The sequence below is a fragment of the Podarcis muralis genome, chromosome 2 (genome assembly GCF_964188315.1).
Source record: "Podarcis muralis chromosome 2, rPodMur119.hap1.1, whole genome shotgun sequence".
NCBI lineage: Eukaryota > Metazoa > Chordata > Lepidosauria > Squamata > Lacertidae > Podarcis > Podarcis muralis.
The window spans coordinates 72,114,436-72,133,454 of NC_135656.1; the positions used below are offsets into that span (position 1 = coordinate 72,114,436).

Sequence of the window (19,019 nt, forward strand, 5' to 3'; positions counted from 1 at the left end):
TAGAATAATGACTTCTTCCACACGCCAAGAGATTTGAAATTACCTGTGAAATATATTTCCCTAGGCACAGGCTCAAGAAGCATGTAAATTACCCAGCTTAATGGCCTCTGGAATTTCTGCTTCTCTCTCTTCCTCTCTCAGTCACACATTCTCACACAAATCAGATATGTTCAGAAAATATCATAGGATCCATGCTAAGAACCAGGTGAGTATTTGATGGGGGATAACAGTTGTGAGACTCAAGTTTCCCCAGGAAAACTCTGGCTCCCTGCGAGGCTAACATAAACACATCTAGCCTCTTAAAAAGAGAAGGATAACCAGATAGGAAATAGAACCATCATTGGCATAAACTGTGTTTCTTTAAAAACACTTCCTGAGGGGTGTGTGGGGCTAGCCATATTTTACACAGTGTGCAAACAGCCAAATGTAAATAGCTTATGTTGCACAATTCATTTAATTTACATGATCCTAATATTACAGAATGTTAAATAACACAATATGTAGCCTCGCTCTTCTTAGCTGCATAATGAAAGAGATTGTGCTGAACTCTATGGGCCATTTTAATTTGGTGATTAGTAGGGACTCTCTGTGTGTACCCCAATAATACGGTGAATTGGGGTGATTTGAATCATGATCTTATGTTCCAGAGTTGATTGCACCTAACAAGGCATCTTGAGGCACACCAGGAACCTCCCAAGCTTTCACATTGCTCTGTGGTCTCAGTTTTTCCAAAAAGTTGCCTCCTTTCTTTTCTAAGAAACAAAACCAAACTGACTGGGAAAAGGCCCACAGGTTGAGTGTTGAGGGGAGGGGGAATTTTGATGGCTATGTCCAGTTTTTAATCACAGTGAATCATTTTCTGAAGTCACTCCACTCATGGCGATTTGGGGGAGAGATACTCAAGTAAAAAAATAAATGAATTTTTATTCTTCTTCACATAGGTCATAATTCTTCCCCACATTTTGACTGTGAGAGCAGGGTGCAGGTGGCTGACTTAGACTACTGGGGTGGCCTTTTTCTTCTCCAGTTGTTTTTCCCCCAGCAGTTAAAAATCAGCTCTCTGAAATTAGGCAGCCTTCATCCATTTAAAGAGGGCAGCCATGCCTGCAAGTTGCATCTAATTTTGGCAGAATTTTCTTTAAGGTAAAAAAAAAAAAATCTTTAAAAAATAAATAAACTGCATGAATACTCCAGATGGATCTGCCTGAAATTTGGTAGGCTTAATCCACATGGGGGAGGGGGCTCAATTGTCTGCAAATTTTATCCACTTACGTGAAAAGAGAAGAAAAGGTTGGTTTTAGATTCCCGGTGATAGTCAATGAAGATGAAACAGACGTTCATATTTAATAGATTGGGTTTCGACCCAAATAAGAAATCAAATTGGAATGATATGGAGTTAATCCAGAAAATGTCTAAACTTTCTCAGTTTAGAATTCCATTAACTAGATTGTGACAGTGTTCGAACTCCCATTGTTCTAAGCACATTTTATGACAAGGAATTTCATTAGTGTGAGGAGTTTCTGAGCTCTGGGCGCAGTGCTGCGCCTAAGATTTCAGATTAAAACTGCAGAGTGGAAGGAAAGGAGGACATTTTTCTGCCTTCCCACTTCCAGCTATTCTCTGAAGACTGGAGAAGGACCCTCTAAGGAATATTAGGGGGGTGGGCAGGGGAAGCATTAGACCATATGAAAAATGAACATAATATTGTAGCTACAGTTTATTCATTTTCAGCTTTGTATCCTTCTTATAAAAAAGTGTGCCTAGACATTCCATTGCTGCACCCATAACCTAGGTTTAAGGTGCCACTTAGATCCTAGCTTTCATATCTCAGTTTCTAACACTGGATTATAATTATGGTAACAACGGCAACATAAACTAAAGCTTTGCATTTCATGTTCAGATTAAAACACTACATACAATCTCATTTTTAGAATATGTACAGGTTCAAGGTAACAGCAGATGCTGAAATGGTTGTCATTGTGGAAATTTGTTGTTTTAAGTGCAGTTTTTCAAGCAGTTAAGAATTGCAGTGGAAGGAACTACAAATAAAGAAACTATATGCAAGGTACATTGGCTTTATTCCAAATACTAAACATGTAAATTGTGCACTTTCTATATTTGGATTACAAACTCTTGCAACCTTCAGAGTGCTGCAAATAAAGCACCTTAAAGATTAGAGCTGTACAGGCTAAAATATATAAACTGCTCAGTCAATTGTTTTGCTAACAAGCAAAACTTCTTCAGGACTTCTGAATTTCCAAACATCCACTTTTGGTGATCTTCTCCTACTCCCCTTAGTCAAATTTAGTAGTTACCGTGCAGTATGAAATTCACGTCTTTTCTTCCATCATCAAAAGCCATCATTATCCTGTGCACCCTTACTTGGAAGCATAGGCTCACTATCACTTTGAGTGATGAACTCAGTGGGACATTCCATCCTGAGTAAACATGCATAGGAGTTTACACCACAAAGGTGCCAAAGTTCAGTTCAGTTCAAGTCAATATCAACAATGCATGTTTTAAGCCTGGGCCTTCCATAATATTGATGAGTATCTTAGCTCTGGTGTTCTGACTATAATCGGGAATATTCCATTCCTGCATAGGCATTTTTCCTGAAAAAGTATTTAATCTGTTGACAACTATATAAAATCACTAACACAATGCAGGCAGCTTTCATGGGTCATGACACCAAGCAACCTCTAAACCAAAGTACTGACAAAAATCCTTTATATCATAAGGCAAAAATAAGGCATGGACAGAAGCTCTAAAACTAAGCAGTCAAGATCAGGGTTTAGACTCCATCTAAAAAAGAACAGTGTCCGTGGTTGACATCATACAGCACCTTCCGAGGCCCATGTTTCAACAGGTCCCCCACTGCTTAACCCCCCTGGCCCGCCTCCTAACTTTTGCTGCTTTTTCACCTGCCTTCTAAGTGTACAGGTCTGCAGGGAGAAGGCAATGGATGAGTAGAGTTGACAGTGCCAAGGAGATTGCCCACTCCATGAGACAGCCCCACTGAGATATCCCTGCCCAAGAGCCCCTCAAAACCTGGAGATAAGACAAAAAAAAAAATCAATGCTGAAACATAAGGTAGGACTGCTGGTGAAAAGATGGATATAATTATAGATGGAAGTAAGTAGATTAAATTGCTCACATGCTCATCTTGGCTGCAGGCACATCCTCCACTCATCTGTGATTCCCATATGACATGGCAGACCCACTTTCCAGTGAGAAGGCCATATGCTTACTTTCCCAAAAGCTGCTAAAGAGCAGATTTGTTAACTGGCTTTTTATTTTATTTTTTAAAGATGAATTCAATGCAAATAATCAGGTTCATGCACTGCCAGAAACTGGTAGAGAGTATTAAGTCAAAGATTCCGCTCCAAAATATGTACGTATGGGGCATGCACATACTTAGGGTGTGCATGCCCCACACCATCCCCCAAATTCATCTTGCATCTGTGTGTTTTTAAAACTTCTGATGTTTCTAGGTTGTCCTGTGCTTCAGTCTATAATTTGGCTTCTAACCCACCCTGTCACTATAGCGGAAAATCTAAAAAGTGTTACCGCATTTCCCACTTTTGGCCAAAGTGGATGAAATTTACAGACATGGGAACTACTCTGGAGTTGATTAAGCATGCTAAATTGCAGATAAATAGGTCCAGGACCTTTTGGTGGGGGAGTAAAGAGAATTAACTTTTCTTTATAACTTTATTAAAGAAGAGCAATATAGGATATATATTTTAAATGAAGCTTTTAACTTTTTACATATCATATACTACTGTGCTTAATATCTAGAGCTCTTCACTGCTTCACAGGCAACGTTTTGGACAGTCTCACTTCTTCCAGAGCCTATGTATCTCAAGAAACATAGGAATAATAGAAAACACAGCAATTCTGTAATTAAAAACAGAGCAACAGCGACCCGAGTTATCTGTGGCTTTGGGGCTAAACTGACTCAGAGGGTGTTATTGACACTGACATTTAATGCAACAGGGGAGAATACCCCCAAAATGACTGGTTGGCCTTGCTATTGGCTCCCACACAAAGCTGATGCACACCTTTAGAGCATACTCCCACCCACAGGTGCATTCTAATTCAAAGTAGATAGTATCTCACCTTCCACAGGAAATGAAACACATAAAGATGGCACTGTACACAAGATACCACAGAGCAAAGAGCAGAATAAATACTTTTAGCCAAGTAAGAGTAGTGGTGAAATCTAGACACTTGGTTCTGTCCCTTTTATAAATGACTTACAGTTCTACTTTACCTCAACAATGCAACATGAGATAAGCAAGCAGGAGGACCACAGATTAACTCCATGTGGGTTATATGCACCCTCACAAAAGAAGATTCAACTTCTGTTCCAAAAAGCATCATGCACAGCCATATGAATATGTCATGCAAATAAGCGAAATATGACTACATTTACCACTTTTTCATAATTATAGTTCTTTTACTCAATGAAAGAGGCACAAAAAACTATTGAGAGCACTGAAGCCCAATCTCTGCATATTCTGATCTATCCTCTCCCTGATTTGGCACTGCTCACATTCAGCAATCCCACTTTTCTTACAACTATAAATCCTAAATCTGCATTGGAGTAGTGAAACTTCAGAAGCACTCAGTATATAGAGGCCTATATTTGAATACCTGTGAGATGTCATCCCTCCAAAATAAAGGCTACCTACTCACCTATCTACTATCCCATGCACATACACACCAAAGTTAAGACCTCCATACAGAAAGTGGATTATATTTCCCCTTTTAGAAGAAAATTAACACAAGCCCAACATGAAAATCCTGCTGGGAACATTGTGAAATTTAAGACAGTCACAGAGCATTCATAGATGGAGATGTGTGATGGCTGTTGAAGCTTAAATAATGTGTCTCTGGGTTGATTTATGAGGATTGTAAGTGTAAGTCATAGGTACAGACTAGAAGTGTGCCTTGCAAAAGAACCTGGGATTTCTGTTGTCTTTGGCTATATAGAGAGACAATGCTTTACTCATCTTAAGTACAAATTGATCAAGACAAACAAGAGTCACATTCAACATCAGCTTTCTAAAACATCCTGATGATTACTTACCAAACACTGAACTTTTTCATTTAAGAACATGAGAGACTGGAGAAAAATTATTTTCTACAGCAATACCTCACAGACTGCACACTCATTCATGTGTAGGCAGATACACACTTCTTTCTGTTGAGTTCATGTTGACTCTACTGAGGCTTCACATTCAATTGGTAAGAAAGATAATACTGTTACACACCACCCCAATCTTTGAGCGGTGAGAGATTCCAGGGGTTCCAGGCACTTACCGAGGGTTCAGGTTCCTTGGAATGAGGGTCAGCACAGAGTGTGATTTATTTACACTGAGCATAAGCTGGAAGGGCTCACAGTAGTAACAGGTCTTGCTTCTCCATTAGTCACAGCTTGGATTCCACACAAATCAAAACTATCTCACCAACTTCTCGTCTGCCTCTCTGCTTAGCTCACATACAACTACTATTATTCTTCTAACTACCAGCCAGGTGGGAAGGAGAAAGCCCCACCCATTTACCCTACGCAGAGAGCAACTTCTTTGGTTGTACTAATGATGGTGCTGAGGCCACCTCATGAGAAGAGAAGACTCCCTGGAAAAGACCTTGATGTTGGGAAAGATTGAGGGCACAAGGAGAAGGGGACGACAGAGGACGAGATGGTTGGACAGTGTTCTCGAAGCCACAAACATGAGTCTGACCAAACTGCGGGAGGCAGTGGAAGACAGGAGTGCCTGGTGTGCTCTGGTCCATCGGGTCACGAAGAGTCAGACACGACTAAACGACTAAACAAACAACAACAATGATGGTGCTTAAGTGGCAAGCTAAGGCCTAGTTAGCAATGGAATCCTCCACTCAGCTTTTAACTCTTACTGGGTAGTGGACCCCAAGAACAGGAAGGGACTCAGGGCACCACCGGACTGACCCTCTAAACCTGTAACATCACTATACATTTTACTGTCATTATAAAATGCAATCAAGCTCACAAAATTCTTAAAAACAGAATTTGGTTAAGTGTTTTCCAAAGAGTACAGCACTGTGTCTTATCTGGCCCTGCAGTTGAGGGTGGGGGTGGTGCACTCAGTGAAGCTACAATCTACATCTAACTGGCTTCAGGTTCAGAATCCTGCAACATTCACTGGATTCCAGGCCTTCAATAATTAAATGTGGTTTCCTATGCTATTGTACATGGTGAGCAGCTGCATTAGGTTCACCTTTGCAGTGAGATGAAGCCCTTCTCCAAAAATGGAACCAACCACCCTCCCCCAGTTCAAACACATATGATTTTATCTTTACTTCCAGCATAATAAATGCAGTGTTGACTGCATGTACTCAGGATATTTTGCTCCAATGTGTCAGTATGGTATTTTGGCTGTATTCATCTACACTACAGAGTTCATTTCAGAGCAACAATGCAACAGTACAACAACAACAAGAAGAAGAAGAAGTAATGATGAACATTGGGGAAGAATTTTTCTTTCTTTCATTTTTTGGATTAAACTTATTTAACCCAAATTGTATTTAATTCAGGTTTAGTTATTTCATGCTTCAAACTTTAGTTTGTTTCAGAAACTTCCTCTCCTTTGATTTGCAGGGGGTGGGGTAGAGACTGCCCATCCAAAATCAATTTTGAAGGGAAAGAAGCCCACCCCTGAACAAAAAGTCTGTTGCCCTATTAACTTCATTTCTTAGAGATGTTCTTGGGCCAAGCAAAATTAAAGTCCATAGTTAAAGAGTAATTTTATAGGAACATAGGAAGCTGCCTTATACTAAGTCAGATCATTGGTCCACCTAGCTTAGCAATGTCTAGACTGACTAGCAGCAACTCTCCAGTATTTCAGCCAGGGTTTTCTCTGAGCTGTACCTGGCTGTGTCAGAAACCATACCTGTGAACTTCTGCATGCAAAGCAGATGCTCTACCACTGAGCAAGAACCCTTTTCTCATGTGATATTTGAACACACTAAAAACTAAAAACAAAAACTTAAACTCTCCTGATTTCTTAGAGAAGGGATTTATCTTTGCTTGAGAAGGCCACAGATCTAAAGAAGCCTCTGTGTATGAAATTTTGGTATCAGTCAAACCTGTCCTGTCCTGCTGCACAACAAATTTGTAGTTCTCAGCTGGGAAAGGCTGATTATAGCATCATTAAAAAGGTAAAGGTAAAGGGACCCCTGACCATTAGGTCCAGTCGTGACCGACTCTGGGGTTGCGGCGCTCATCTTGTTTTATTGGCCGAGGGAGCCAGCATACAGCTTCCGGGTCATGTGACCAGCATGACTAAGCCGCTTCTGGCGAACCAGAGCAGCGCACGGAAACGCCGTTTACCTTCCCGCCAGAGCGGTACCTATTTATCTACTTGCACTTTTATGTGCTTTCAAACTGCTAGGTTGGCAGGAGCAGGGACCGAGCAATGGGAGCTCACTCTGTCACGGGGATTCGAACCGCCAACCTTCTGATCGGCAAGTCCTAGGCTCTGTGGGTTAACACACAGCACCACCCGCGTCCCTTGTATGACATCATTACTCCACTGTAAATATGCCTCAGTCACAGCAGAGGATATTGGTCATGAGCCACCTTTAGATCTCTTAATTAGTAAGTGAAATACTTTAAAAACTGGATAAATAGTACAAGTGACTGATGGTTTTGAAGTCCACACTAGCAGCCTGTATGTATCTGGAAATAAATCTTTTACCCAAAACTTCCTCGCTTCCCTACTGAGACACCACATTCGGGGTACTGGAAATGAATGGAGTGGGTATTAAAGAACATTCTTGATAAGCAGTAGTGTTCAACAAATGTGTTCCAAAGTGAAAGACATATTGAGGTCATGGAATAGTTTTCTCCCAATTTAGACTGACTGGAGACACTTGGATTTTTCATTTTCCCTATAACATGAACACCTGTGAATCTACAACAGTATGTCACATTGGGAAAGCAACTTGAGAGCCTAGATATGCAATCTGTGTTCCTGGTTGTTCCCAGCCCTGAGGTCCATTTCTTTGGATCTCTTCCAAGCATCCTAGAATTACTAGTCAGTGCCCCATACATAATATATGGAGATAGGTAAGCAGAAGAACTCAACTTCTAGAAAACAAAAGACCCACACTCTCAAAACAACAGGAAGTTTTCTATTGCTCTCCTTTCTATGGGGCTGGTGGGGTACACTCTCTCGACTGACAAATAGCACTCAGGATACCTGAACTTCCTCTCTTTCTTATACAGTGGTACCTCGGGTTACATACGCTTCTGGTTACATACACTTCAGGTTACAGACTCCGCTAACCCAGAAATAGTACCTCGGGTTAAGAACTTTGCTTCAGGATGAGAACAGAAATCATGCTCCGGCAGCACGGCAGCAGCAGGAGGCCCCATTAGCTAAAGTGGTGCTTCAGGTTAAAAACAGTTTCAGGTTAAGAACAGACCTCCGGAACGAATTAAGTACTTAACCCATGGTACCACTGTAGTATTGATTGTTGTATCTGTGTTTTCTTGAGATATATTCTATATTGCTATGAAAATGGGGGAAAGTTCTGGAGTCATTCATGAAAGCATTATCAAGGCCAAAAATTCTAAAATGCGTGTAAAGACTAATAATGGCTGTGTCTGAAATCCAGAAATGCCTTAAAAAGTGTCAGACAACACATTTTGGGTATTGTGAACTGTATTTATTGGTTACTATATATGGGAGATCCAAAGATTTGATGGCAAGCATTCTGCTTTCTTTATCTGAAGTCTGAATTCTCTTCACTGAAGAGTCTTCTTAAGATACAATGTGTATCACTTAGCGTTTTCCTTTCTACTCATGTGGGTGAATCCACAGCCAGTTCCAAAGGCTTCAAGACACTGAAATACTGTGTTTCCACTTGGCACAACAGAACTGATTCTTTACTCACCTGATGTGGGATTCCACTGAGTTTCATTTAAGCTCTTAAGATCACTCAAGGAGCTGTATTGAAGGGCTTGCTTGAAGGATTATCAAGCAAATGACAGACCAAAATAGATTGGGTTGTCCAGCTCGGCTGGCCACAAATTGTGAAGGTCTGCTTTTAAATCATCACAACTTTTGGGTGTGGGTGTGCACACACACCTTTGCAAAGGTTTGGCATTCAACATAATGTTTCTTTGGACCTTATTTCGTTACAAAACATTGTGAACCAAGGTTCATCCTTCTTCACCCACCATTTCTTATCAAAGTGCTTGTAGCACAGAAAGGGAATGAAAATACCCAGTTCATCAGGAGTTTTTATTAACTGTACTGTGGTGAACATTTTCCAGTACATGGAGCAGTACGATCAACAATTGAAGGCACATACTGAACACCAAGTAAACAAAACTTTGTAGTGTACTGCATGACTAGTTCCCAGATTTGAAAACAAACAGGGGAAAAATCAAATCAGAATGAATATTCTATTAATCATTTCCAGCTCAGCATAGATCTTAGGAGAAAAGCCTCTGAGGTAGTGGAGTGATTTGGCTTTAAATATGTGAGGATGTATTTACATACTACTTTCAACTGTATGTTTCAGTCTGTATGATTGTGGCTCACTACAGTCAGAATAGGATGTGGGTGGCGCTGTGGGTTAAACCATAGAGCCTAGGGCTTGCCGATCAGAAGGTCAGCGGTTCGAATCCCCGCGATGGGGTGAGCTCCCGTTGCTTGGTCCCTGCTGCAACCCCAGAGTCGTCCGTGACTGGACCTAACGGTCAGGGGTCCCTTTACCTTTACCTTTACAGTATACATGGCTGCATGAGCAGCAAATGAAGCTTTTTTGTTCTCTTCAGCAGCCCTGTAAGACAGGCCACTATTCTATCTGCAAACAGAAGATGAAGCTGTGAGAGATTTGTGGTTGAGGTGGGACCTAAACCAGAAGCTTTTTTGCTCACAACTCATGTTTTTAGTCCCTACTATATCCCAGTTCTCGAAATTATTATCACAACCCTACACTGCCTACACTGGCATACCTCTTCAATCATATTTTATTATTTATTTATTTCACAACAATTTCTATATTGCTTGTTTGTCATAAAACCTTTAAGAAGTTTACAAAAAAGATTACAAAAAATACACACTGGTATTGAACAGGGATTGCATCCAGTGCTATCCAAGTGAGTGAAATGGACGTGCTTCTCCTCTCCTCCTGCCTTGCATTCCCCTCATCCTATCAAAATCTGCTCTGAAGGATCTCCCAGACATCTAGAGCTGATTTTTTTTTGGGGGGGGGGAGCTGCAGAGAGCTGCAGGAGGGGAGGAAATCTTATTGCTTCATTAGCTGTCAACTCATGCAAGTTGTGTGCAAAAATATTGAACATTGGAAAATATTAATTAATTTATCCAATTAATTTATTTATCTAATTAATTTATTAATTAATCTAATAGATACATAAATATAAACCACCATTAGACTCAATTATTTCTTTTTTGCTTTCAAAGTTCACCTTCAGATATATTTATGAGCCTAACAGCCTAAGCTAAGAGACAAAAGATTTATTTATTTATTTATTAGTGTTCATTGAAGAACCTATGCTGATTTTCCAAGATGCCAGGCTGCAGGAGCTAATTGATGGTGAGTGGATGCATGGTTCAATGTGTTCCTGCAGAACACACCATAGATAACCAACCAACTTTTCTTGGTTATTTGCTCCAGGTGCAGGCCATTTTGATACATCCTGAACTCCATGAATAAAATTGCATTCCTCTTCTCACCTGCCAGAGAAGGAAGCATTTTTATATTAAGCAAAGAACTGTGCGGATAATTTAAAATGAGGGGAAACTAAAGTATCATTAGAACTATTTAAGATTTTGGCAGTAATTTGATTCATCAGTTATTTCTGTATTGATTTAATTTTCCGAACGAGCCACATCTAAAACAAGCTTGGATGGAAGTTAAAAGAAAGGAGATTTAATGACAAGGTAAAATATTGCCAACCATTTTTCCTGTCTATCTTCTTTCTGTTTGTGCTGCATAACTGACTGCCAAGCCTTTCAGCAAGCAGATAGGATAATAGCTTTTAGTGGACCATCTTCAACTTCAGTTGATAAGAGTTTACAACCTTTCAGGTTTCCACAAAATGCTCCTTCAGGCAGAGCCAAGATTCTCACAGATAATACTCATAGGAGTCTCAGAGTGCTTCAGGGAGGACATGCCTTTATTAAATACAATGTCCTCCCAAACTGTGTTCAGTATAGACTAGGAACATACGGTGTTCCACAAATTTTGAGATAGATCTCTGCAGACCATTCACAAAGGGGGTGCTAACCATGGTGCTGCATTTTCTACACACTCTGTTGTGAAAGAAAATCTGCATAAACATAGAATGTGGTTTAGACAGGGGCCTACTATTGAGGTGAAGATATAACAGTCTTCCTCCCAATCCTTACTCCAGATCTACAGCTCCTGGAAGACATCTAAGTAATTTGTTAAGCCTTAATGTGCTGCTTCTCGATGCTAGATGGTTGAATGGTATCATCACCACAGTCCAGGATTTAATCCTGGGTGAGAACTCCAACCTAGGTAGAGGATGGATTTAACCCATCCTAGCTGTGCTCATCAAGTTTCCAGGAGCAGTAGAAACATTTGCCATCTTATCCTTCAGGACCATTTGGGGGGTTGGGACCTAGAGGCACTGTTATGCAGTGCTTCCACTCCTTCCTCCTGGGGGTGTCCAGAAAGTGGTGTTGGGGGATGAGTGTTCGGACCCCTGGGAGCTCACTTGTGGGATGCCTCACAGCTCTATCCTATCCCCTATGCTTTTCAATATCTATATGAAGCCACTGAGAGAAACCATCAGGGGGTTTCAGCTGGGTGTTCATCAATATGCAAATGATACCCAGTTCTATCTATTGTTTAACTTGGAAACAGTGAGGCTGGTAAATGTCCTGTGTGAGTGTCTGGAGGAGGTTGGAGGATGGATTGTAGTTAACAAGACAGAAGTACTATTCTAGGGGACAGAGGGCAGGCAGGTGTGGGGGACTCCCTGGTCCTGAATGGGGTAACTGTGCCACCAAAGGACCACGTGTGCATCATTGGGGTCATTTGGGAGCACAGCTGTCCATGGAGGCACAGGTTAATTCTGTGTCCAGGACGGCTGTCCACCAGCTCCACCTGGAATGATGGCTGAGACCCTACCTGCCTGTGCACTCTCGCCAGAGTGTTACGTGCTGTAGTTATCTCCTGCTTGGACTACTGCAAGGCGTTCTACATGGAGCTACCTTTGAAGGTGATTCAGAAACTACAACTAATCCAGAATGTGGCAGTTAGACTGGTGGATGTGAGTGGCCGCCGGGACCATATAACACCAATCCTAAAGGATCTACATTGACTCCCAGTACATTTCTGAGCACAATTCAAAGTGTTGTGCTGACCTTTAAAACCCTAAACTGCCTCAGCCCTGGATACCTGAAGGAGTGTCTCCCAGACATCGTAATCCAGCTCTGAGGGCCTTCTTGTGGTTCCCTCACTTTGAGAAGTGAAGTTACAAGAAACCAGGCAGAGGGTCTTCTCAGTAGTGGCACCTGCCCTGTGGAACACCTGCCCATCAGGTGTCAAGTTGATAAAAAACTACACAACTTTTAGAAGACATCTGAAGGCAGTGCTGCATACTGAAGTTTTTAATGTTTGATGTTTCATTGTGTTTTTAATATTTTGTTGGGATCTGCCCAAAGTGGCTGGGGCAACCCAGTCAGATGGACAGCATATAAATAAATCATCATCATCTATTCTTTGGCAGTGGTGACAGCTACCAAATCTCACTTCTCTGACACCATTACATCTGCTCGGTGTCATCCAGTGGAGCCTCTCCAGTGGTAAAAGGCTTTCTACAACCTGGTAAAGTCAGGGAAGTGAAAGAACAACTCATGAACCACTGTGACTGTTTTGAAAGTTTTTACAGGTAAAATCACTTGCATCAGTTCAGACTTTGATTCTACTTTTGAAGCAAGATTGGAGACAGATGGTGCTATTGTGCTGTCTCACCAAGCTTTCATGGATCCCTTTCAGGTTGCTGGTCCTGAAGATGTAGACAGAGTGCGTGGAGAAGTTAGACCAAGTACCAGCGGCGTAGCGTGGGTTGTCAGCACCCGGGGCAAGTCAAGTAATTTGCGCCCCCTAACCCGTGGATTTGCGCCCCCTAACCTGTGGATTTGTGCCCCCTAACCCGTGGATTTGCCCTAACCCCAGATGTTGCGCCCGGTGCGGCCGGCACCCCCTGCACCCCCCACGCTACGCCACTGCCAAGTACATACAGTATATGCTTGACCCTTAACCATCTGGTTTGCTGAAAGCAGCAAGACTGGACATTTCTCAATGGGTCTTAAAGGTAGTCAATGAACATGAGAAGAGCCCTAGTCCAGCATCCTGATCTCACAGTGATCTTTGTTTTACATGTTTATATTATATCACCAGTTTTCAAATGTGTGATGCCTAATATCAGACAAAACATCACACAACATTTCTAACTGTCATTTAAAAAAAAAATGAATACTATGCATCCCATAGGAATAAATAACTATATCTGGGGTGGGAATTGAAGCAAAGCAACAAATAAGCTATACTGCCAGACAATAGGATAAACTAATAAAGATCTCACATTTATGGAAAGCAGTAGGTACAAAGCATATTCATTTCCTTAATCAGAAATAGCTCTCCAGCCTTTGGAAAATTTATTTCAAATACAAAAGATAACCAACTTGTTTAAAGGTTACAATGCTGATAACAATTTATATTTTCTGTCTCTGGTGAAGTGGGCTCTAACCCATGAAAGCTTATGTCTGAATATATTTGTCAGCCTTTAAGGTGCAACAGGAATCTATGTTGCTTTGATTGAAACAGACCAACACAACTGCAGCTTTGGAATTTGTATTTGGATTACTCCGCTCTGCTCCCGCATAGTTTAATTCCTAGTAAGGTCTTGTATAAGTTAAATGTGGACTCAAACATGAGAATAGCTTCTTAAGTGATCAATTGTTATACAGGATCCTCTTTCACTCCACATCAGCCTCCACAAGATCCTGCTTCTCTTTAGTACCAGTTAGCCAATGCTGAAAAGTATTTAAAAGAAGAATCAGCCTCAAAGAGCAAAGCCCTTAATCCCATCTGTGTACACAGGCATACCCAGTCACCAAAAGCAACTTGTCAATCAAGTGCATACCACCCAACATGCCCAAGTGAATGGGCCTGTTCCAATCTCGGATTTTGCTTTTTAAATCTCGATGAGAAATTCTACGTTAGACAACAGGCTGAGCCAAGCCTTCCTTAGCTCAGCATAAGATGATTAAAACCATGCTACCCAGGAAGAGAGAGATAATATGAAACACCAGAGGTTTACTAGGGGACAGAACTAGGAACTGATATGCAAAACCACTGTGAATGTTTAAATCATATCTGAGTCGCAGCAATCCAAGTGCAAATACTCTAATCATTCTGCATGCTGCAGGCAAGACAGCCTGCTGTAATGGGAGGCAGCTCTAGAAATAGTTATGAAGGCTAAGCCCTTATACTTGATAATTTTATATATATACCGTATGTATTACATCCGTGTGGAGAGAGAAAGAGAGAGAGGTAGTAATTCAGCAGGAACAATCTCTAAAAGTTAAGAGTGTTTCTAATTTTAAAAGCTCAGTATCATTCTCAGCTGTGATACAATATCCCCTCAAATATTCCTTCAAACCCACCTTTTCCGCAAGGCCTTTGGCTTAACCCCATAATCTTCATTGTCAACTGCAACATATGTATACACACAGAGAGAGCAATGTACAAAATAACAAAAAATTACCTTATACTCAGAAGACCAAGAATCTCTGCAAAATTTGACCTGTTTTATCAATGCAGTTTTTTAAAAAAAAATATGTTCAAGGGTCATTACAATGAGGTTTGTAGATACAAGAAGAGAGGTTTTTATAGAACATCCAAGCACCAAATGGGCAAATTAAAATCGGCTTATTTGTTTTGATTTGTAATATCAGCTAACATAGCTCCCCCAAAACATATGTGGCCTCATGTTATACTGCACAGTCTGGATAAATCCCTCTTCCCCCTGTCTAAAATAGTTATAAATTACTTGAGTATTCTTACTTGGCAAAAATGAATTACTGTATAGCACACCTGACAGTCAGTGACTTCTACAACTGACACTGCTAAAGGAGAGCAGATAAGGAAACACATCTTGTGCCATTCAGTTCTATTTACGTCTATTCAGAAATGAGTCCTGATGAGCTCAATTGGTTTTACTCCCAGGTGAAGTACGTGCGTACTGGAACAACAATGCCCATTTCCCCAATAATTAATTCATGCTAAAGGTTGAGAACAGATCTTGCAATAATTCTAACTTCTTGTGTATGAGAAAGTTATTTATAAACTATATTAAGTTAAAGAAATCTGAATAGGAACTACAACTTGTATAAGTACAACAAAGTAATTCATTTTTAATTAACCGTGTTATGTTCTGAATTCATTTTCTGGGAAAACACTGACACAGAATGATTGAGTGGTTGGGCTGTTTTAGTGATCGTTCACACAGAGAGAGAAACTGATTATTTCTAAAGAGACTCCTTGCATGAGTAAGGACTACTCATTCAAACAGGAAGGCTGCAAGTTCAAACCCTAAACATTTAGCAATGAACAAGTGTTTTGTCTCCCTCACTCCAGGCAGAAACCTCTCTGAACTTTATATCCCAGTGGAATTTGTATGCATGTTTGGCAGGGAAAGTGACAGAAAGGGAGCCCTGCCGCTAAGTCTCAGGGGTCAGTAATGTGTGGAGGCTCAGCTCCAAAGGAAAGAAAGAATGTAACATGGAACCTCCAGAGGAGAGGGAGAGGAAGGAGAGAGAGAGAGAGAGAGAGAGAGAGAGAGAGAGAGAGAGAGTGTTGTGGTGGGCAAAGAAATAATACAGGAAACTTACAAGGGGAGGAGGGCACCATTAGGGGCTGCAAACCATTGTAGCAAGCCATAATGATCGAAAATAAGGGCTAAAAAGTGTTTCTCTAAGGAAAGAACCCACATTGCATCTTGACATGGGTTTTTAAGCAAGCATTCAATGCCAAGTGTGTCCTTCAGCAGGTCACACACATAAAAAATATATTTCCAAGTAATATTGCTAAAATATGTTATCATAGTTGTACCAATTTATTATAATTGAAGCCCTCTGAAGGATTCAATCTAAACTATTGTACCCAAAATACCAATGGGATGTTAAGGTCAATGTGACCATTATTGATTTGTGTCATGAAAACATCTCTTCGCTGAAAGAAGCAGGTGACAAATGGACACACTGACAACTTCCAAGCCCCAAGAACAGTGATGTTTTGTGCCTCAAAATGCTGCATTTCCTGCAGCTACCATGATCAGAAATGTCTAGGAGAAGAGGCTCTCAATGAATGTGGCAATCTCCTCAGCGGCAAACCATTTGCTACTGAAAGACATTTGATATGTTGCCTCTCACCTCCCAATCTCATAGTAGGATGCTTTCCAATCTTTGGTCTCAGCAGACTGGAATCAATTTGTCTCAGTTCAGGCATAACAACAACAACAATAGAGCCATAGATGCTGCATGCAATGCAACTATCAATACATTAGTCATTTAAAACTCCGCTATATATACCTGGGCTGGAGAGTTTGTGTGGGTGCACCTGTAAGCCATAAAAGACATCTGTTTCTTCCATGACTCAAATTAAAATTTCAATATGTATTTTTCTTTTTTAAAAAAGAAAAGAAAAAAAGAATCCCACTTAGAAACCAAAAACCTTAAGAACTTCAGCAACCTTCATTCCACTCCTAAGAAGATTATGTTAGGACCCTCACGCCAACAGTTTTATATAAAGAAGTGTTGGGGGGGGGAGAGAGAATGCAGAAACTGATGAAGCCACAGCAAAGAGGAGTTTAAAAATAGAAATTTGCTGCTGCCAACATTTGTACTGAAGTCGTAGCTATTTCAAACGCAGATATAGGTGTAAACAATGGAGCACAACTAAATATGTTCCCCACTACTTCGTGTGGTATTTCGAAACTTTGCACATATTAACAGTTCTCCAGCGAAGTGTTAACGCTAATATATTGTCCTGTTGGTCTTTTGCTTGTTTACAGTTGCTTAAGTGCTTCTTCAGCACTTAAGGAAAGGGTTTCTTAGGTATTGTTTAAAAAATGATAAAGGAGTTATCTCGGTCAGGCATTTTAGAAGACATAGATACATGGTACACACACAACTTCACCCCACCACTTCGGAAGGGGTAGTTGGCTAGGATCCGGAACAGCGCTTGATTTGTGCCTAAGCGTCTGGGCGAGCGGGAGTCGGGGGGAGAGAGAACCTGCGCGCTGGCCAACTTCTCCCATCCGCTCCAACTAAAACGGGACACCCCCCCCCCCAACGTCCCCTCGACATCTGAGTAGCCCTGGGCAATGCAGATCGGCTGCACTATTTTTTTAATAAATAAATAAACCCCCAAGAACATCTGAAGTAGTATCGCTGCAGGTACTTGGAGTGGGACAAGTGCCAAAGCAGTCGCCCCCCGGCAGGCAATCCGAATCAAGTTGCGAGGCGAGCGCCCGTCAGCCAGCCAGCCAGAGGCTGCACTCGCCCGCGGCGGAGGCTGCTGCTGCTGCTGCTGCTGCTACGACTTCCAGGTGCCTGCCTGCCTGCCCTGGCAGCCTACATGGGTGAGGGGCTCTCACTTACGTGTACTGCTGGGGAAAGCTGTAGCCATCCGCGGCGGGAGCCGAGAGGACGAGGCACAGGATTATTTGGCTGCACAGAGCCGGGACGATGCAAGATGCGCCGCAGGTCTGAGCGGAGAACGCCATTTTTCCATTAAAAATTCAGCGGCGGCACCAACTCTTCACCCTCTCCCCGGCGGCGGTGGCGCTGGGCTGCCAAAGACACCCTCCCCGCTCGGGCTGGGAACCTGCGAGGGGCTTCTCTGAGGGACCGGGTGCCGCTGGATCTCCTCCGGCTACTCCAGAGAGGCGCAAGAGTCCAGCCAGTCAGCTATAAGCAAGTGGTGGCGGCCGCAGCCTCCTTCCCGCCCTCCGTCCCCACACTCAAATGCCACGAGCGGGGCAGCTCTCGGGAGGCTGAGGCGAGAGAGGAGGGGGTCGGGAGAGCGCGGCTGGGGCTCCCTACACAGCCAGCCAGGCGGGTGGCGGCGGCGGTGGCTGCTGCTGCTGCTGCTCGCTCCGGCCCTCACGCGGCGGGCTCGGCTCCGCTGTGGCAAACACTGAGCGAATACAAACTGCTACTTTCCCTCAAATAGGCGGCCAACCTGCCCAGCCTCCTCCCCTCGCATCCCTCCTCCTCCTCCCCCTCCTCTCCGCATCCCTCTCTTCCCGCCGCCCTCCCCTCGCTTCGGAACGCTCTCCATCCTCGGCAGCCACCACGGCGCATGCTCCCGAGACAGCCGGCGCCTGGCGAAGCAGCGTCCTCTCAGCCTCTGGACCTTTCGCTGGGCCCAGGCGGCCCGAGCTGCTGCGCGCGCCCCCCGCCAAGCGTCACGCACTCGCCCTCGCCTGCTCGTGGCAGCAGGGGGGCTGGCGCGCTCGCGTGCCTTTGCCGCCAGGGCACGTGCGAGGCAGTCGGTGCAGCCACATTGGCCGGGTCCTGTTAAACTTGCGCTCCTCTTGACCCCGCAAGTGCTAGCGAAGCGGATTTCTGCCCCCTCCCCCACTTCGCGGCCGCAGCACCAGCAGCGCTTTCCCCTTCTCCTACTGGTGCGTACCAGTTACCCCAGCCTGGCAAACTCTCTCGGTGTGTAAGCAGTTTAATGCAGGTCACTCAGCTTGAGTCTGCGCCCAGCTTCCCCCCCCCCCCACCCAACGCAGGTAGCTCAGATACCCTAGGAGTACATCCACTGCTTTGGACCATGAAAGTTAACACCTGCCAATCAAACTGACTCATCAGCTGCGAGTTCCTCTAGGCTGCTATTATAGGGGGGGGGGGGGCAGGAGAAATTCTGTACAGTGGTACCTTGGGTTACAGACACTTCAG

General features: G+C 42.9%; 1 protein-coding gene across 2 annotated transcripts in view; it reads right to left on the reverse strand.

Annotated features, from left to right (window-relative positions):
• Window positions 1-18,340, reverse strand: part of CACNA2D2 (calcium voltage-gated channel auxiliary subunit alpha2delta 2) — a 537,538-nt gene extending 519,198 nt beyond the window's left edge. The window contains exon 1 of one of the 2 annotated variants that reach the window (XM_077924744.1): window positions 17,715-18,340. In XM_077924744.1, coding sequence (XP_077780870.1) covers window positions 17,715-17,839 — 125 coding nt within the window. In that variant the 5' untranslated portion in view covers window positions 17,840-18,340. The remainder of the gene's footprint in view (window positions 1-17,714) is intronic. The other variant, XM_077924743.1, reaches the window with a different exon arrangement.
• Window positions 18,341-19,019: the final 679 nt, after the last annotated feature.